Source organism: Salmo salar, chromosome 08 (genome assembly GCF_965601325.2).
Source record: "Salmo salar chromosome 08, fSalSal1, whole genome shotgun sequence".
NCBI classification, from domain to species: Eukaryota; Metazoa; Chordata; class Actinopteri; order Salmoniformes; family Salmonidae; genus Salmo; species Salmo salar.
In genome coordinates, this window is record NC_138298.1 from 38635767 (window position 1) to 38652500 (window position 16734).

The 16734-nt window shown below is 49.2% G+C and overlaps 1 protein-coding gene across 1 annotated transcript in view; it reads right to left on the bottom strand.

The window, feature by feature from the left end:
• smc2 (structural maintenance of chromosomes 2) overlaps positions 1-16734 on the bottom strand; it is a 98411-nt gene that overhangs the window by 44369 nt on the left and 37308 nt on the right. The window contains exon 15 of the mRNA XM_082978655.1: positions 13012-13216. Coding sequence (XP_082834781.1) covers positions 13012-13216 — 205 coding nt within the window. The remainder of the gene's footprint in view (positions 1-13011; positions 13217-16734) is intronic.

Sequence of the window (16734 nt, forward strand, 5' to 3'; positions counted from 1 at the left end):
ACACATAACCCTTAGACAGGACAACACAGACTGACTGGCTCCTAGAGGGATACACATAACCCTTAGACAGGACAACACAGACTGACTGGCTCCTAGAGGGATACACATAACCCTTAGACAGGACAACACAGACTGACTGGCTCCTAGAGGGATACACATAACCCTTAGACAGGACAACACAGACTGACTGGCTCCTAGAGGGATACACACATAACCCTTAGACAGGACAACACAGACTGACTGGCTCCTAGAGGGATACACACATAACCCTTAGACAGGACAACACAGACTGACTGGCTCCTAGAGGGATACACACAACCCTTAGACAGTACAACACAGACTGACTGGCTCCTAGAGGGATACACATAACCCTTAGACAGGACAACACAGACTGACTGGCTCCTAGAGGGATACACATAACCCTTAGACAGGACAACACAGACTGACTGGCCCCTAGAGGGATACACACATAACCCTTAGACAGGACAACACAGACTGACTGGCTCCTAGAGGGATAGACATAACCCTTAGACAGTACAACACAGACTGACTGACTCCTAGAGGGATACACATAACCCTTAGACAGGACAACACAGACTGACTGGCTCCTAGAGGGATACACATAACCCTTAGACAGGACAACACAGACTGACTGGCTCCTAGAGGGATACACATAACCCTTAGACAGGACAACACAGACTGACTGGCCCCTAGAGGGATACACACATAACCCTTAGACAGGACAACACAGACTGACTGGCTCCTAGAGGGATAGACATAACCCTTAGACAGTACAACACAGACTGACTGACTCCTAGAGGGATACACATAACCCTTAGACAGGACAACACAGACTGACTGGCTCCTAGAGGGATACACATAACCCTTAGACAGGACAACACAGACTGACTGGCTCCTAGAGGGATACACATAACCCTTAGACAGGACAACACAGACTGACTGGCTCCTAGAGGGATACACATAACCCTTAGACAGGACAACACAGACTGACTGGCTCCTAGAGGGATACACATAACCCTTAGACAGGACAACACAGACTGACTGGCTCCTAGAGGGATACACATAACCCTTAGACAGGACAACACAGACTGACTGGCCCCTAGAGGGATACACACATAACCCTTAGACAGGACAACACAGACTGACTGGCTCCTAGAGGGATACACACACAACCCTTAGACAGGACAACACAGACTGACTGGCTCCTAGAGGGATACACACAACCCTTAGACAGGACAACACAGACTGACTGGCTCCTAGAGGGATACACATAACCCTTAGACAGGACAACACAGACTGACTGGCTCCTAGAGGGATACACATAACCCTTAGACAGGACAACACAGACACATAACCCTTAGACAGGACAACACAGACACATAACCCTTAGACAGGACAACACAGACACATAACCCTTAGACAGGACAACACAGACACATAACCCTTAGACAGGACAACACAGACACACAACCCTTAGACAGGACAACACAGACTGACTGGCTCCTAGAGGGATACACATAACCCTTAGACAGGACAACACAGACTGACTGACTCCTAGAGGGATACACACAACCCTTAGACAGGACAACACAGACTGACTGACTCCTAGAGGGATACACACAACCCTTAGACAGGACAACACAGGCTGACTGGCTCCTAGAGGGATACACATAACCCTTAGACAGGACAACACAGACTGACTGGCACCTAGAGGGATACACATAACCCTTAGACAGGACAACACAGACTGACTGGCTCCTAGAGGGATACACATAACCCTTAGACAGGACAACACAGACTGACTGGCTCCTAGAGGGATACACACATAACCCTTAGACTGAACAACACTGACTGACTGGCTCCTAGAGGGATACACATAACCCTTAGACAGGACAACACAGACTGACTGGCTCCTAGAGGGATACACATAACCCTTAGACAGGACAACACAGACTGACTGGCTCCTAGAGGGATACACATAACCCTTAGACAGGACAACACAGACTGATTGGCTCCTAGAGGGATACACACACAACCCTTAGACAGGACAACACAGACTGACTGGCTCCTAGAGGGATACACACATAACCCTTAGACAGTTCAACACAGACACATAACCCTTAGACAGGACAACACAGACACATAACCCTTAGACAGGACAACACAGACTGACTGACTCCTAGAGGGATACACACAACCCTTAGACAGGACAACACAGACTGACTGGCTCCTAGAGGGATACACATAACCCTTAGACAGGACAACACAGACTGACTGGCTCCTAGAGGGATACACATAACCCTTAGACAGGACAACACAGACTGACTGGCTCCTAGAGGGATACACATAACCCTTAGACAGGACAACACAGACTGACTGGCTCCTAGAGGGATACACACAACCCTTAGACAGGACAACACAGACTGACTGACTCCTAGAGGGATACACATAACCCTTAGACAGGACAACACAGACTGACTGACTCCTAGAGGGATACACATAACCCTTAGACAGGACAACACAGACTGACTGGCTCCTAGAGGGATACACACACAACCCTTAGACAGGACAACACAGACTGACTGGCTCCTAGAGGGATACACATAACCCTTAGACAGGACAACACAGACTGACTGGCTCCTAGAGGGATACACACACAACCCTTAGACAGGACAACACAGACTGACTGGCTCCTAGAGGGATACACATAACCCTTAGACAGGACAACACAGACTGACTGGGTCCTAGAGGGATACACATAACCCTTAGACAGGACAACACAGACTGACTGGCTCCTAGAGGGATACACATAACCCTTAGACAGGACAACACAGACTGACTGGCACCTAGAGGGATACACATAACCCTTAGACAGGACAACACAGACTGACTGACTCCTAGAGGGATACACACACAACCCTTAGACAGGACAACACAGACTGACTGGCTCCTAGAGGGATACACATAACCCTTAGACAGGACAACACAGACTGACTGGCTCCTAGAGGGATACACACAACCCTTAGACAGGACAACACAGACTGACTGGCTCCTAGAGGGATACACATAACCCTTAGACAGGACAACACAGACTGACTGGCTCCTAGAGGGAGACACACAACCCTTAGACAGGACAACACAGACACATAACCCTTAGACAGGACAACACAGACACATAACCCTTAGACAGGACAACACAGACACATAACCCTTAGACAGGACAACACAGACACATAACCCTTAGACAGGACAACACAGACACATAACCCTTAGACAGGACAACACAGACACATAACCCTTAGACAGGACAACACAGACACACAACCCTTAGACAGGACAACACAGACTGACTGACTCCTAGAGGGATACACACATAACCCTTAGACAGGACAACACAGACTGACTGGCTCCTAGAGGGATACACACATAACCCTTAGACAGGACAACACAGACTGACTGGCTCCTAGAGGGATACACATAACCCTTAGACAGGACAACACAGACTGACTGGGTCCTAGAGGGATACACACACAACCCTTAGACAGGACAACACAGACTGACTGGCTCCTAGAGGGATACACATAACCCTTAGACAGGACAACACAGACTGACTGGCTCCTAGAGGGAGACACACAACCCTTAGACAGGACAACACAGACTGACTGACTCCTAGAGGGATACACATAACCCTTAGACAGGACAACACAGACTGACTGGCTCCTAGAGGGATACACATAACCCTTAGACAGGACAACACAGACTGACTGGCTCCTAGAGGGATACACATAACCCTTAGACAGGACAACACAGACTGACTGGCTCCTAGAGGGATACACATAACCCTTAGACAGGACAACACAGACTGACTGGCTCCTAGAGGGATACACATAACCCTTAGACAGGACAACACAGACTGACTGGCTCCTAGAGGGATACACATAACCCTTAGACAGGACAACACAGACACATAACCCTTAGACAGGACAACACAGACACATAACCCTTAGACAGGACAACACAGACACACAACCCTTAGACAGGACAACACAGACTGACTGACTCCTAGAGGGATACACACAACCCTTAGACAGTACAACACAGACTGACTGGCTCCTAGAGGGATACACATAACCCTTAGACAGGACAACACAGACTGACTGGCTCCTAGAGGGATACACACATAACCCTTAGACAGGACAACACAGACTGACTGGCTCCTAGAGGGATACACATAACCCTTAGACAGGACAACACAGACTGACTGGCTCCTAGAGGGATACACACAACCCTTAGACAGGACAACACAGACTGACTGGCTCCTAGAGGGATACACATAACCCTTAGACAGGACAACACAGACTGACTGGCTCCTAGAGGGATACACATAACCCTTAGACAGGACAACACAGACTGACTGGCTCCTAGAGGGATACACACATAACCCTTAGACAGGACAACACAGACTGACTGGCTCCTAGAGGGATACACATAACCCTTAGACAGGACAACACAGACTGACTGACTCCTAGAGGGATACACATAACCCTTAGACAGGACAACACAGACTGACTGGCTCCTAGAGGGATACACATAACCCTTAGACAGGACAACACAGACTGACTGGCCCCTAGAGGGATACACACATAACCCTTAGACAGGACAACACAGACTGACTGGCTCCTAGAGGGATAGACATAACCCTTAGACAGTACAACACAGACTGACTGACTCCTAGAGGGATACACATAACCCTTAGACAGGACAACACAGACTGACTGGCTCCTAGAGGGATACACATAACCCTTAGACAGGACAACACAGACTGACTGGCTCCTAGAGGGATACACATAACCCTTAGACAGGACAACACAGACTGACTGGCTCCTAGAGGGATACACATAACCCTTAGACAGGACAACACAGACTGACTGGCTCCTAGAGGGATACACACACAACCCTTAGACAGGACAACACAGACTGACTGGCTCCTAGAGGGATACACACAACCCTTAGACAGGACAACACAGACTGACTGGCTCCTAGAGGGATACACATAACCCTTAGACAGGACAACACAGACTGACTGGCTCCTAGAGGGATACACATAACCCTTAGACAGGACAACACAGACTGACTGACTCCTAGAGGGATACACATAACCCTTAGACAGGACAACACAGACTGACTGGGTCCTAGAGGGATACACACATAACCCTTAGACAGGACAACACAGACTGACTGGCTCCTAGAGGGATACACACACAACCCTTAGACAGGACAACACAGACTGACTGGCTCCTAGAGGGATACACACAACCCTTAGACAGGACAACACAGACTGACTGGCTCCTAGAGGGATACACATAACCCTTAGACAGGACAACACAGACACATAACCCTTAGACAGGACAACACAGACACATAACCCTTAGACAGGACAACACAGACACATAACCCTTAGACAGGACAACACAGACACATAACCCTTAGACAGGACAACACAGACACACAACCCTTAGACAGGACAACACAGACACACAACCCTTAGACAGGACAACACAGACTGACTGGCTCCTAGAGGGATACACATAACCCTTAGACAGGACAACACAGACTGACTGACTCCTAGAGGGATACACACAACCCTTAGACAGGACAACACAGGCTGACTGGCTCCTAGAGGGATACACATAACCCTTAGACAGGACAACACAGACTGACTGGCTCCTAGAGGGATACACATAACCCTTAGACAGGACAACACAGACTGACTGACTCCTAGAGGGAGATACACATAACCCTTAGACAGGACAACACAGACTGACTGACTCCTAGAGGGATACACATAACCCTTAGACAGGACAACACAGACTGACTGGCTCCTAGAGGGATACACACAACCCTTAGACAGGACAACACAGACTGACTGGCTCCTAGAGGGATACACATAACCCTTAGACAGGACAACACAGACTGACTGGCTCCTAGAGGGATACACATAACCCTTAGACAGGACAACACAGACACATAACCCTTAGACAGGACAACACAGACTGACTGGCTCCTAGAGGGATACACATAACCCTTAGACAGGACAACACAGACTGACTGGCTCCTAGAGGGATACACATAACCCTTAGACAGGACAACACAGACTGACTGACTCCTAGAGGGATACACACACAACCCTTAGACAGGACAACACAGACTGACTGGCTCCTAGAGGGATACACATAACCCTTAGACAGGACAACACAGACTGACTGGCTCCTAGAGGGATACACACATAACCCTTAGACAGGACAACACAGACTGACTGGCTCCTAGAGGGATACACATAACCCTTAGACAGGACAACACAGACTGACTGGCTCCTAGAGGGATACACACAACCCTTAGACAGGACAACACAGACTGACTGGCTCCTAGAGGGATACACACATAACCCTTAGACAGGACAACACAGACTGACTGGCTCCTAGAGGGATACACATAACCCTTAGACAGGACAACACAGACTGACTGGCTCCTAGAGGGATACACACATAACCCTTAGACAGGACAACACAGACTGACTGGCTCCTAGAGGGATACACACATAACCCTTAGACAGGACAACACAGACTGACTGGCTCCTAGAGGGATACACATAACCCTTAGACAGGACAACACAGACTGACTGGCTCCTAGAGGGATACACATAACCCTTAGACAGGACAACACAGACTGACTGGCTCCTAGAGGGATACACACAACCCTTAGACAGGACAACACAGACTGACTGGCTCCTAGAGGGATACACACAACCCTTAGACAGGACAACACAGACTGACTGGCTCCTAGAGGGATACACATAACCCTTAGACAGGACAACACAGACTGACTGACTCCTAGAGGGATACACACATAACCCTTAGACAGGACAACACAGACTGACTGGCTCCTAGAGGGATACACACATAACCCTTAGACAGGACAACACAGACTGACTGGCTCCTAGAGGGATACACATAACCCTTAGACAGGACAACACAGACTGACTGGCTCCTAGAGGGATACACATAACCCTTAGACAGGACAACACAGACTGACTGGCTCCTAGAGGGATACACATAACCCTTAGACAGGACAACACAGACTGACTGACTCCTAGAGGGATACACATAACCCTTAGACAGGACAACACAGACTGACTGACTCCTAGAGGGAGACACACAACCCTTAGACAGGACAACACAGACTGACTGGCTCCTAGAGGGATACACACATAACCCTTAGACAGGACAACACAGACTGACTGGCTCCTAGAGGGATACACATAACCCTTAGACAGGACAACACAGACTGACTGGCTCCTAGAGGGATACACATAACCCTTAGACAGGACAACACAGACTGACTGGCTCCTAGAGGGATACACACACAACCCTTAGACAGGACAACACAGACACATAACCCTTAGACAGGACAACACAGACTGACTGACTCCTAGAGGGATACACACAACCCTTAGACAGGACAACACAGACTGACTGGCTCCTAGAGGGATACACATAACCCTTAGACAGGACAACACAGACACATAACCTTAGACAGGACAACACAGACACATAACCCTTAGACAGGACAACACAGACTGACTGGCTCCTAGAGGGACACACATAACCCTTAGACAGGACAACACAGACTGACTGACTCCTAGAGGGATACACACATAACCCTTAGACAGGACAACACAGACTGACTGGCTCCTAGAGGGATACACACATAACCCTTAGACAGGACAACACAGACTGACTGGCTCCTAGAGGGATACACATAACCCTTAGACAGGACAACACAGACTGACTGGCTCCTAGAGGGATACACACACAACCCTTAGACAGGACAACACAGACTGACTGGCTCCTAGAGGGATACACATAACCCTTAGACAGGACAACACAGACTGACTGGCTCCTAGAGGGATACACACAACCCTTAGACAGGACAACACAGACTGACTGGCTCCTAGAGGGATACACATAACCCTTAGACAGGACAACACAGACTGACTGGCTCCTAGAGGGATACACATAACCCTTAGACAGGACAACACAGACTGACTGGCTCCTAGAGGGATACACATAACCCTTAGACAGGACAACACAGACTGACTGGCTCCTAGAGGGATACACATAACCCTTAGACAGGACAACACAGACTGACTGGCTCCTAGAGGGATACCACACAACCCTTAGACAGGACAACACAGACTGACTGGCTCCTAGAGGGATACACACACAACCCTTAGACAGGACAACACAGACTGACTGGCTCCTAGAGGGATACACACAACCCTTAGACAGGACAACACAGACTGACTGGCTCCTAGAGGGATACACATAACCCTTAGACAGGACAACACAGACTGACTGGCTCCTAGAGGGATACACATAACCCTTAGACAGGACAACACAGACTGACTGGCTCCTAGAGGGATACACACAACCCTTAGACAGGACAACACAGACTGACTGGCTCCTAGAGGGATACACATAACCCTTAGACAGGACAACACAGACTGACTGGCTCCTAGAGGGATACACATAACCCTTAGACAGGACAACACAGACTGACTGGCTCCTAGAGGGATACACACATAACCCTTAGACAGGACAACACAGACTGACTGGCTCCTAGAGGGATACACACATAACCCTTAGACAGGACAACACAGACTGACTGGCTCCTAGAGGGATACACATAACCCTTAGACAGGACAACACAGACTGACTGACTCCTAGAGGGATACACACAACCCTTAGACAGGACAACACAGACTGACTGGCTCCTAGAGGGATACACACAACCCTTAGACAGGACAACACAGACTGACTGGCTCCTAGAGGGATACACACTAACCCTTAGACAGGACAACACAGACTGACTGGCTCCTAGAGGGATACACACACAACCCTTAGACAGGACAACACAGACTGACTGGCTCCTAGAGGGATACACACACAACCCTTAGACAGGACAACACAGACTGACTGGCTCCTAGAGGGATACACACAACCCTTAGACAGGACAACACAGACTGACTGGCTCCTAGAGGGATACACATAACCCTTAGACAGGACAACACAGACTGACTGGCTCCTAGAGGGATACACATAACCCTTAGACAGGACAACACAGACTGACTGGCTCCTAGAGGGATACACATAACCCTTAGACAGGACAACACAGACTGACTGGCTCCTAGAGGGATACACACATAACCCTTAGACAGGACAACACAGACTGACTGGCTCCTAGAGGGATACACACACAACCCTTAGACAGGACAACACAGACTGACTGGCTCCTAGAGGGATACACACAACCCTTAGACAGGACAACACAGACTGACTGGCTCCTAGAGGGATACACATAACCCTTAGACAGGACAACACAGACTGACTGGCTCCTAGAGGGATACACATAACCCTTAGACAGGACAACACAGACTGACTGGCTCCTAGAGGGATACACATAACCCTTAGACAGGACAACACAGACTGACTGACTCCTAGAGGGATACACACAACCCTTAGACAGGACAACACAGACTGACTGGCTCCTAGAGGGATACACATAACCCTTAGACAGGACAACACAGACTGACTGGCTCCTAGAGGGATACACATAACCCTTAGACAGGACAACACAGACTGACTGACTCCTAGAGGGATACACATAACCCTTAGACAGGACAACACAGACTGACTGGCTCCTAGAGGGATACACATAACCCTTAGACAGGACAACACAGACTGACTGGCTCCTAGAGGGATACACACAACCCTTAGACAGGACAACACAGACTGACTGGCTCCTAGAGGGATACACATAACCCTTAGACAGGACAACACAGACTGACTGGCTCCTAGAGGGATACACATAACCCTTAGACAGGACAACACAGACTGACTGGCTCCTAGAGGGATACACATAACCCTTAGACAGGACAACACAGACTGACTGGCTCCTAGAGGGATACACATAACCCTTAGACAGGACAACACAGACTGACTGGCTCCTAGAGGGATACACATAACCCTTAGACAGGACAACACAGACTGACTGGCTCCTAGAGGGATACACACAACCCTTAGACAGGACAACACAGACTGACTGGCTCCTAGAGGGATACACACAACCCTTAGACAGGACAACACAGACTGACTGGCTCCTAGAGGGATACACATAACCCTTAGACAGGACAACACAGACTGACTGACTCCTAGAGGGATACACACATAACCCTTAGACAGGACAACACAGACTGACTGGCTCCTAGAGGGATACACACATAACCCTTAGACAGGACAACACAGACTGACTGGCTCCTAGAGGGATACACATAACCCTTAGACAGGACAACACAGACTGACTGGCTCCTAGAGGGATACACATAACCCTTAGACAGGACAACACAGACTGACTGGCTCCTAGAGGGATACACATAACCCTTAGACAGGACAACACAGACTGACTGGCTCCTAGAGGGATACACATAACCCTTAGACAGGACAACACAGACTGACTGGCTCCTAGAGGGATACACATAACCCTTAGACAGGACAACACAGACTGACTGACTCCTAGAGGGATACACACATAACCCTTAGACAGGACAACACAGACTGACTGGCTCCTAGAGGGATACACACATAACCCTTAGACAGGACAACACAGACTGACTGGCTCCTAGAGGGATACACATAACCCTTAGACAGGACAACACAGACTGACTGGGTCCTAGAGGGATACACATAACCCTTAGACAGGACAACACAGACTGACTGGCTCCTAGAGGGATACACACACAACCCTTAGACAGGACAACACAGACACATAACCCTTAGACAGGACAACACAGACTGACTGGCTCCTAGAGGGATACACACATAACCCTTAGACAGGACAACACAGACTGACTGGCTCCTAGAGGGATACACATAACCCTTAGACAGGACAACACAGACTGACTGGCTCCTAGAGGGATACACATAACCCTTAGACAGGACAACACAGACTGACTGGCTCCTAGAGGGATACACATAACCCTTAGACAGGACAACACAGACTGACTGGCTCCTAGAGGGATACACATAACCCTTAGACAGGACAACACAGACTGACTGGCTCCTAGAGGGATACACATAACCCTTAGACAGGACAACACAGACTGACTGGCTCCTAGAGGGATACACACAACCCTTAGACAGGACAACACAGACTGACTGGCTCCTAGAGGGATACACATAACCCTTAGACAGGACAACACAGACTGACTGGCTCCTAGAGGGAGACACATAACCCTTAGACAGGACAACACAGACTGACTGGCTCCTAGAGGGATACACATAACCCTTAGACAGGACAACACAGACTGACTGGCTCCTAGAGGGATACACATAACCCTTAGACAGGACAACACAGACTGACTGGCTCCTAGAGGGCACACACACAACCCTTAGACAGGACAACACAGACTGACTGGCTCCTAGAGGGATACACACATAACCCTTAGACAGGACAACACAGACTGACTGGCTCCTAGAGGGATACACACACAACCCTTAGACAGGACAACACAGACTGACTGGCTCCTAGAGGGATACACACATAACCCTTAGACAGGACAACACAGACTGACTGGCTCCTAGAGGGATACACACAAACCCTTAGACAGGACAACACAGACTGACTGGCTCCTAGAGGGATACACACACAACCCTTAGACAGGACAACACAGACTGACTGGCTCCTAGAGGGATACACATAACCCTTAGACAGGACAACACAGACTGACTGGCTCCTAGAGGGATACACACTAACCCTTAGACAGGACAACACAGACTGACTGGCTCCTAGAGGGATACACACACAACCCTTAGACAGGACAACACAGACTGACTGGCTCCTAGAGGGATACACATAACCCTTAGACAGGACAACACAGACTGACTGACTCCTAGAGGGATACACACAACCCTTAGACAGGACAACACAGACTGACTGGCTCCTAGAGGGATACACACAACCCTTAGACAGGACAACACAGACTGACTGGCTCCTAGAGGGATACACATAACCCTTAGACAGGACAACACAGACTGACTGGCTCCTAGAGGGATACACACATAACCCTTAGACAGGACAACACAGACTGACTGGCTCCTAGAGGGATACACACATAACCCTTAGACAGGACAACACAGACTGACTGACTCCTAGAGGGATACACATAACCCTTAGACAGGACAACACAGACTGACTGGCTCCTAGAGGGATACACATAACCCTTAGACAGGACAACACAGACTGACTGGCTCCTAGAGGGATACACATAACCCTTAGACAGGACAACACAGACTGACTGGCTCCTAGAGGGATACACACAACCCTTAGACAGGACAACACAGACTGACTGGCTCCTAGAGGGATACACATAACCCTTAGACAGGACAACACAGACTGACTGGCTCCTAGAGGGATACACACATAACCCTTAGACAGGACAACACAGACTGACTGGCTCCTAGAGGGATACACACATAACCCTTAGACAGGACAACACAGACTGACTGGCTCCTAGAGGGATACACATAACCCTTAGACAGGACAACACAGACTGACTGGCTCCTAGAGGGATACACATAACCCTTAGACAGGACAACACAGACTGACTGGCTCCTAGAGGGATACACATAACCCTTAGACAGGACAACACAGACTGACTGGCTCCTAGAGGGATATACACACAACCCTTAGACAGGACAACACAGACTGACTGGCTCCTAGAGGGATACACACAACCCTTAGACAGGACAACAGAGACAGAAAGGGAATAGGAAGAGAACAGAACAGAATGAGAGGATTGTAGAAATGAAGAGAGAACATAAATGAAGCAGCAGCAACGGTCTCCATGGTGATGATCAGAGTGGTGTGTCTCACCTCCGCTCAGCGTCCCCTGAGGATCGAAGACGTCCCCCCCCAGAGTAACAGTCTTGGTCATGACTCTCTTGTCGAAGGCCACTCGCTTGGCGTTGTCTAATGTATCACACACCAACGTAGAACCAAACACGTACTCCATGGCCTTCCTCAGGTCTGCCTCATAGCCAACCAGAGACAGAGCTGTATGGACATTCTTCTCCCCTACCTACACACACACACAGAGAGAGAGAGCTGTATGGACATTCTTCTCCCCTACCTACACACACACACACACACACACAGAGAGACAGAGCTGTATGGACATTCTTCTCCCCTACCTACAGATGGAGAGAGAGAGACAGAGCTGTATGGACATTCTTCTCCCCTACCTACAGATGGAGAGAGAGAGAGAGCTGTATGGACATTCTTCTCCCCTACCTACAGATGGAGAGAGAGAGACAGAGCTGTATGGACATTCTTCTCCCCTACCTACAGATGGAGAGAGAGAGACAGAGCTGTATGGACATTCTTCTCCCCTACCTACAGATGGAGAGAGAGAGACAGAGCTGTATGGACATTCTTCTCCCCTACCTACAGATGGAGAGAGAGAGACAGAGCTGTATGGACATTCTTCTCCCCTACCTACAGATGGAGAGAGAGAGAGACAGAGCTGTATGGACATTCTTCTCCCCTACCTACAGATGGAGAGAGAGACAGAGCTGTATGGACATTCTTCTCCCCTACCTACAGATGGAGAGAGAGAGACAGAGCTGTATGGACATTCTTCTCCCCTACCTACAGATGGAGAGAGAGAGACAGAGCTGTATGGACATTCTTCTCCCCTACCTACAGATGGAGAGAGAGACAGAGCTGTATGGACATTCTTCTCCCCTACCTACAGATGGAGAGAGAGAGACAGAGCTGTATGGACATTCTTCTCCCCTACCTACAGATGGGAGAGAGAGACAGAGCTGTATGGACATTCTTCTCCCCTACCTACAGATGGAGAGAGAGAGACAGAGCTGTATGGACATTCTTCTCCCCTACCTACAGATGGAGAGAGAGAGACAGAGCTGTATGGACATTCTTCTCCCCTACCTACAGATGGAGAGAGAGAGACAGAGCTGTATGGACATTCTTCTCCCCTACCTACAGATGGAGAGAGAGACAGAGCTGTATGGACATTCTTCTCCCCTACCTACAGATGGAGAGAGAGAGAGACAGAGCTGTATGGACATTCTTCTCCCCTACCTACAGATGGAGAGAGAGAGACAGAGCTGTATGGACATTCTTCTCCCCTACCTACAGATGGAGAGAGAGAGACAGAGCTGTATGGACATTCTTCTCCCCTACCTACAGATGGAGAGAGAGAGAGCAGAGCTGTATGGACATTCTTCTCCCCTACCTACAGATGGAGAGAGAGAGACAGAGCTGTATGGACATTCTTCTCCCCTACCTACAGATGGAGAGAGTGAGACAGAGCTGTATGGACATTCTTCTCCCCTACCTACAGATGGAGAGAGAGAGACAGAGCTGTATGGACATTCTTCTCCCCTACCTACAGATGGAGAGAGAGAGACAGAGCTGTATGGACATTCTTCTCCCCTACCTACAGATGGAGAGAGAGAGACAGAGCTGTATGGACATTCTTCTCCCCTACCTACACACGGACACGACAGAGACAGAGCTGTATGGACATTCTTCTCCCCTACCTACAGATGGAGAGAGAGAGACAGAGCTGTATGGACATTCTTCTCCCCTACCTACAGATGGAGAGAGAGACAGAGCTGTATGGACATTCTTCTCCCCTACCTACAGATGGAGAGAGTGAGACAGAGCTGTATGGACATTCTTCTACCCTACCTACAGATGGAGAGAGAGAGACAGAGCTGTATGGACATTCTTCTCCCCTACCTACAGATGGAGAGAGAGAGACAGAGCTGTATGGACATTCTTCTCCCCTACCTACAGGTGGAGAGAGAGAGACAGAGCTGTATGGACATTCTTCTCCCCTACCTACAGATGGAGAGAGAGAGACAGAGCTGTATGGACATTCTTCTCCCCTACCTACAGATGGAGAGAGAGAGAGAGAGACAGAGCTGTATGGACATTCTTCTCCCCTACCTACAGATGGAGAGAGAGAGAGAGAGACAGAGCTGTATGGACATTCTTCTCCCCTACCTACAGATGGAGAGAGAGAGACAGAGCTGTATGGACATTCTTCTCCCCTACCTACAGATGGAGAGAGAGAGAGAGAGAGAGAGAGCTGTATGGACATTCTTCTCCCCTACCTACAGATGGAGAGAGAGAGACAGAGCTGTATGGACATTCTTCTCCCCTACCTACAGGTGGAGAGAGAGAGACAGAGCTGTATGGACATTCTTCTCCCCTACCTACAGATGGAGAGCGAGAGAGCTGTATGGACATTCTTCTCCCCTAGAGCTGTATGGACATTCTTCTCCCCTACCTACAGATGGAGAGAGAGAGACAGAGCTGTATGGACATTCTTCTCCCCTACCTACAGGTGGAGAGAGAGAGACAGAGCTGTATGGACATTCTTCTCCCCTACCTACAGATGGAGAGAGAGAGACAGAGCTGTATGGACATTCTTCTCCCCTACCTACAGATGGAGAGCGAGAGAGAGAGAGCTGTATGGACATTCTTCTCCCCTACCTACAGATGGAGAGAGAGAGAGAGAGACAGAGCTGTATGGACATTCTTCTCCCCTACCTACAGATGGAGAGAGAGAGACAGAGCTGTATGGACATTCTTCTCACCTACCTACAGATGGAGAGAGAGAGACAGAGCTGTATGGACATTCTTCTCCCCTACCTACAGATGGAGAGAGAGAGACAGAGCTGTATGGACATTCTTCTCCCCTACCTACAGATGGAGAGAGAGAGACAGAGCTGTATGGACATTCTTCTACCCTACCTACAGATGGAGAGAGAGAGAGAGAGAGAGGCTCGTAAACTAACCAAAGTTGTTATTGAGAAAGTCCAGCAGAGACCTTGTGGAGTGTGTGTGTGTGTGTGTGGGAGGGTGTAAGGTGTGTGTGTGTATGGGTGGGAGGGTGTAAGGTGTGTGTGTGTGTGTGTGTGGGGGGGGTGTAAGTATGTGTGTGTGTGTGGGAGGGAGTGTGTAAGGTGTGTGTGTATGGGTGGGAGTGTGTAAGGTGTGTGTGTATGGGTGGGAGTGTGTAAGGTGTGTGTGTATGGGTGGGAGTGTGTAAGGTGTGTGTGTATGGGTGGGAGTGTGTAAGGTGTGTGTGTATGGGTGGGAGTGTGTAAGGTGTGTGTGTATGGGTGGGAGTGTGTAAGGTGTGTGTGTATGGGTGGGAGTGTGTAAGGTGTGTGTGTATGGGTGGGAGTGTGTAAGGTGTGTGTGTATGGGTGGGAGTGTGTAAGGTGTGTGTGTATGGGTGGGAGTGTGTAAGGTGTGTGTGTATGGGTGGGAGTGTGTAAGGTGTGTGTGTATGGGTGGGAGTGTGTAAGGTGTGTGTGTATGGGTGGGAGTGTGTAAGGTGTGTGTGTATGGGTGGGAGTGTGTAAGGTGTGTGTGTATGGGTGGGAGGGTGTAAGGTGTGTGTGTATGGGTGGGAGTGTGTAAGGTGTGTGTGTGTGTGTGTGTGTGTGTGGGGGAGGGTGTAAGGTGTGTGTGTGTGAGGGTGTAAGGTGTGTGGTGTGTGGGGTGTAGGGTGTGTGTGTGTGAGGGTGTAAGGTGTGTGTGTGTGAGGGTGTAAGG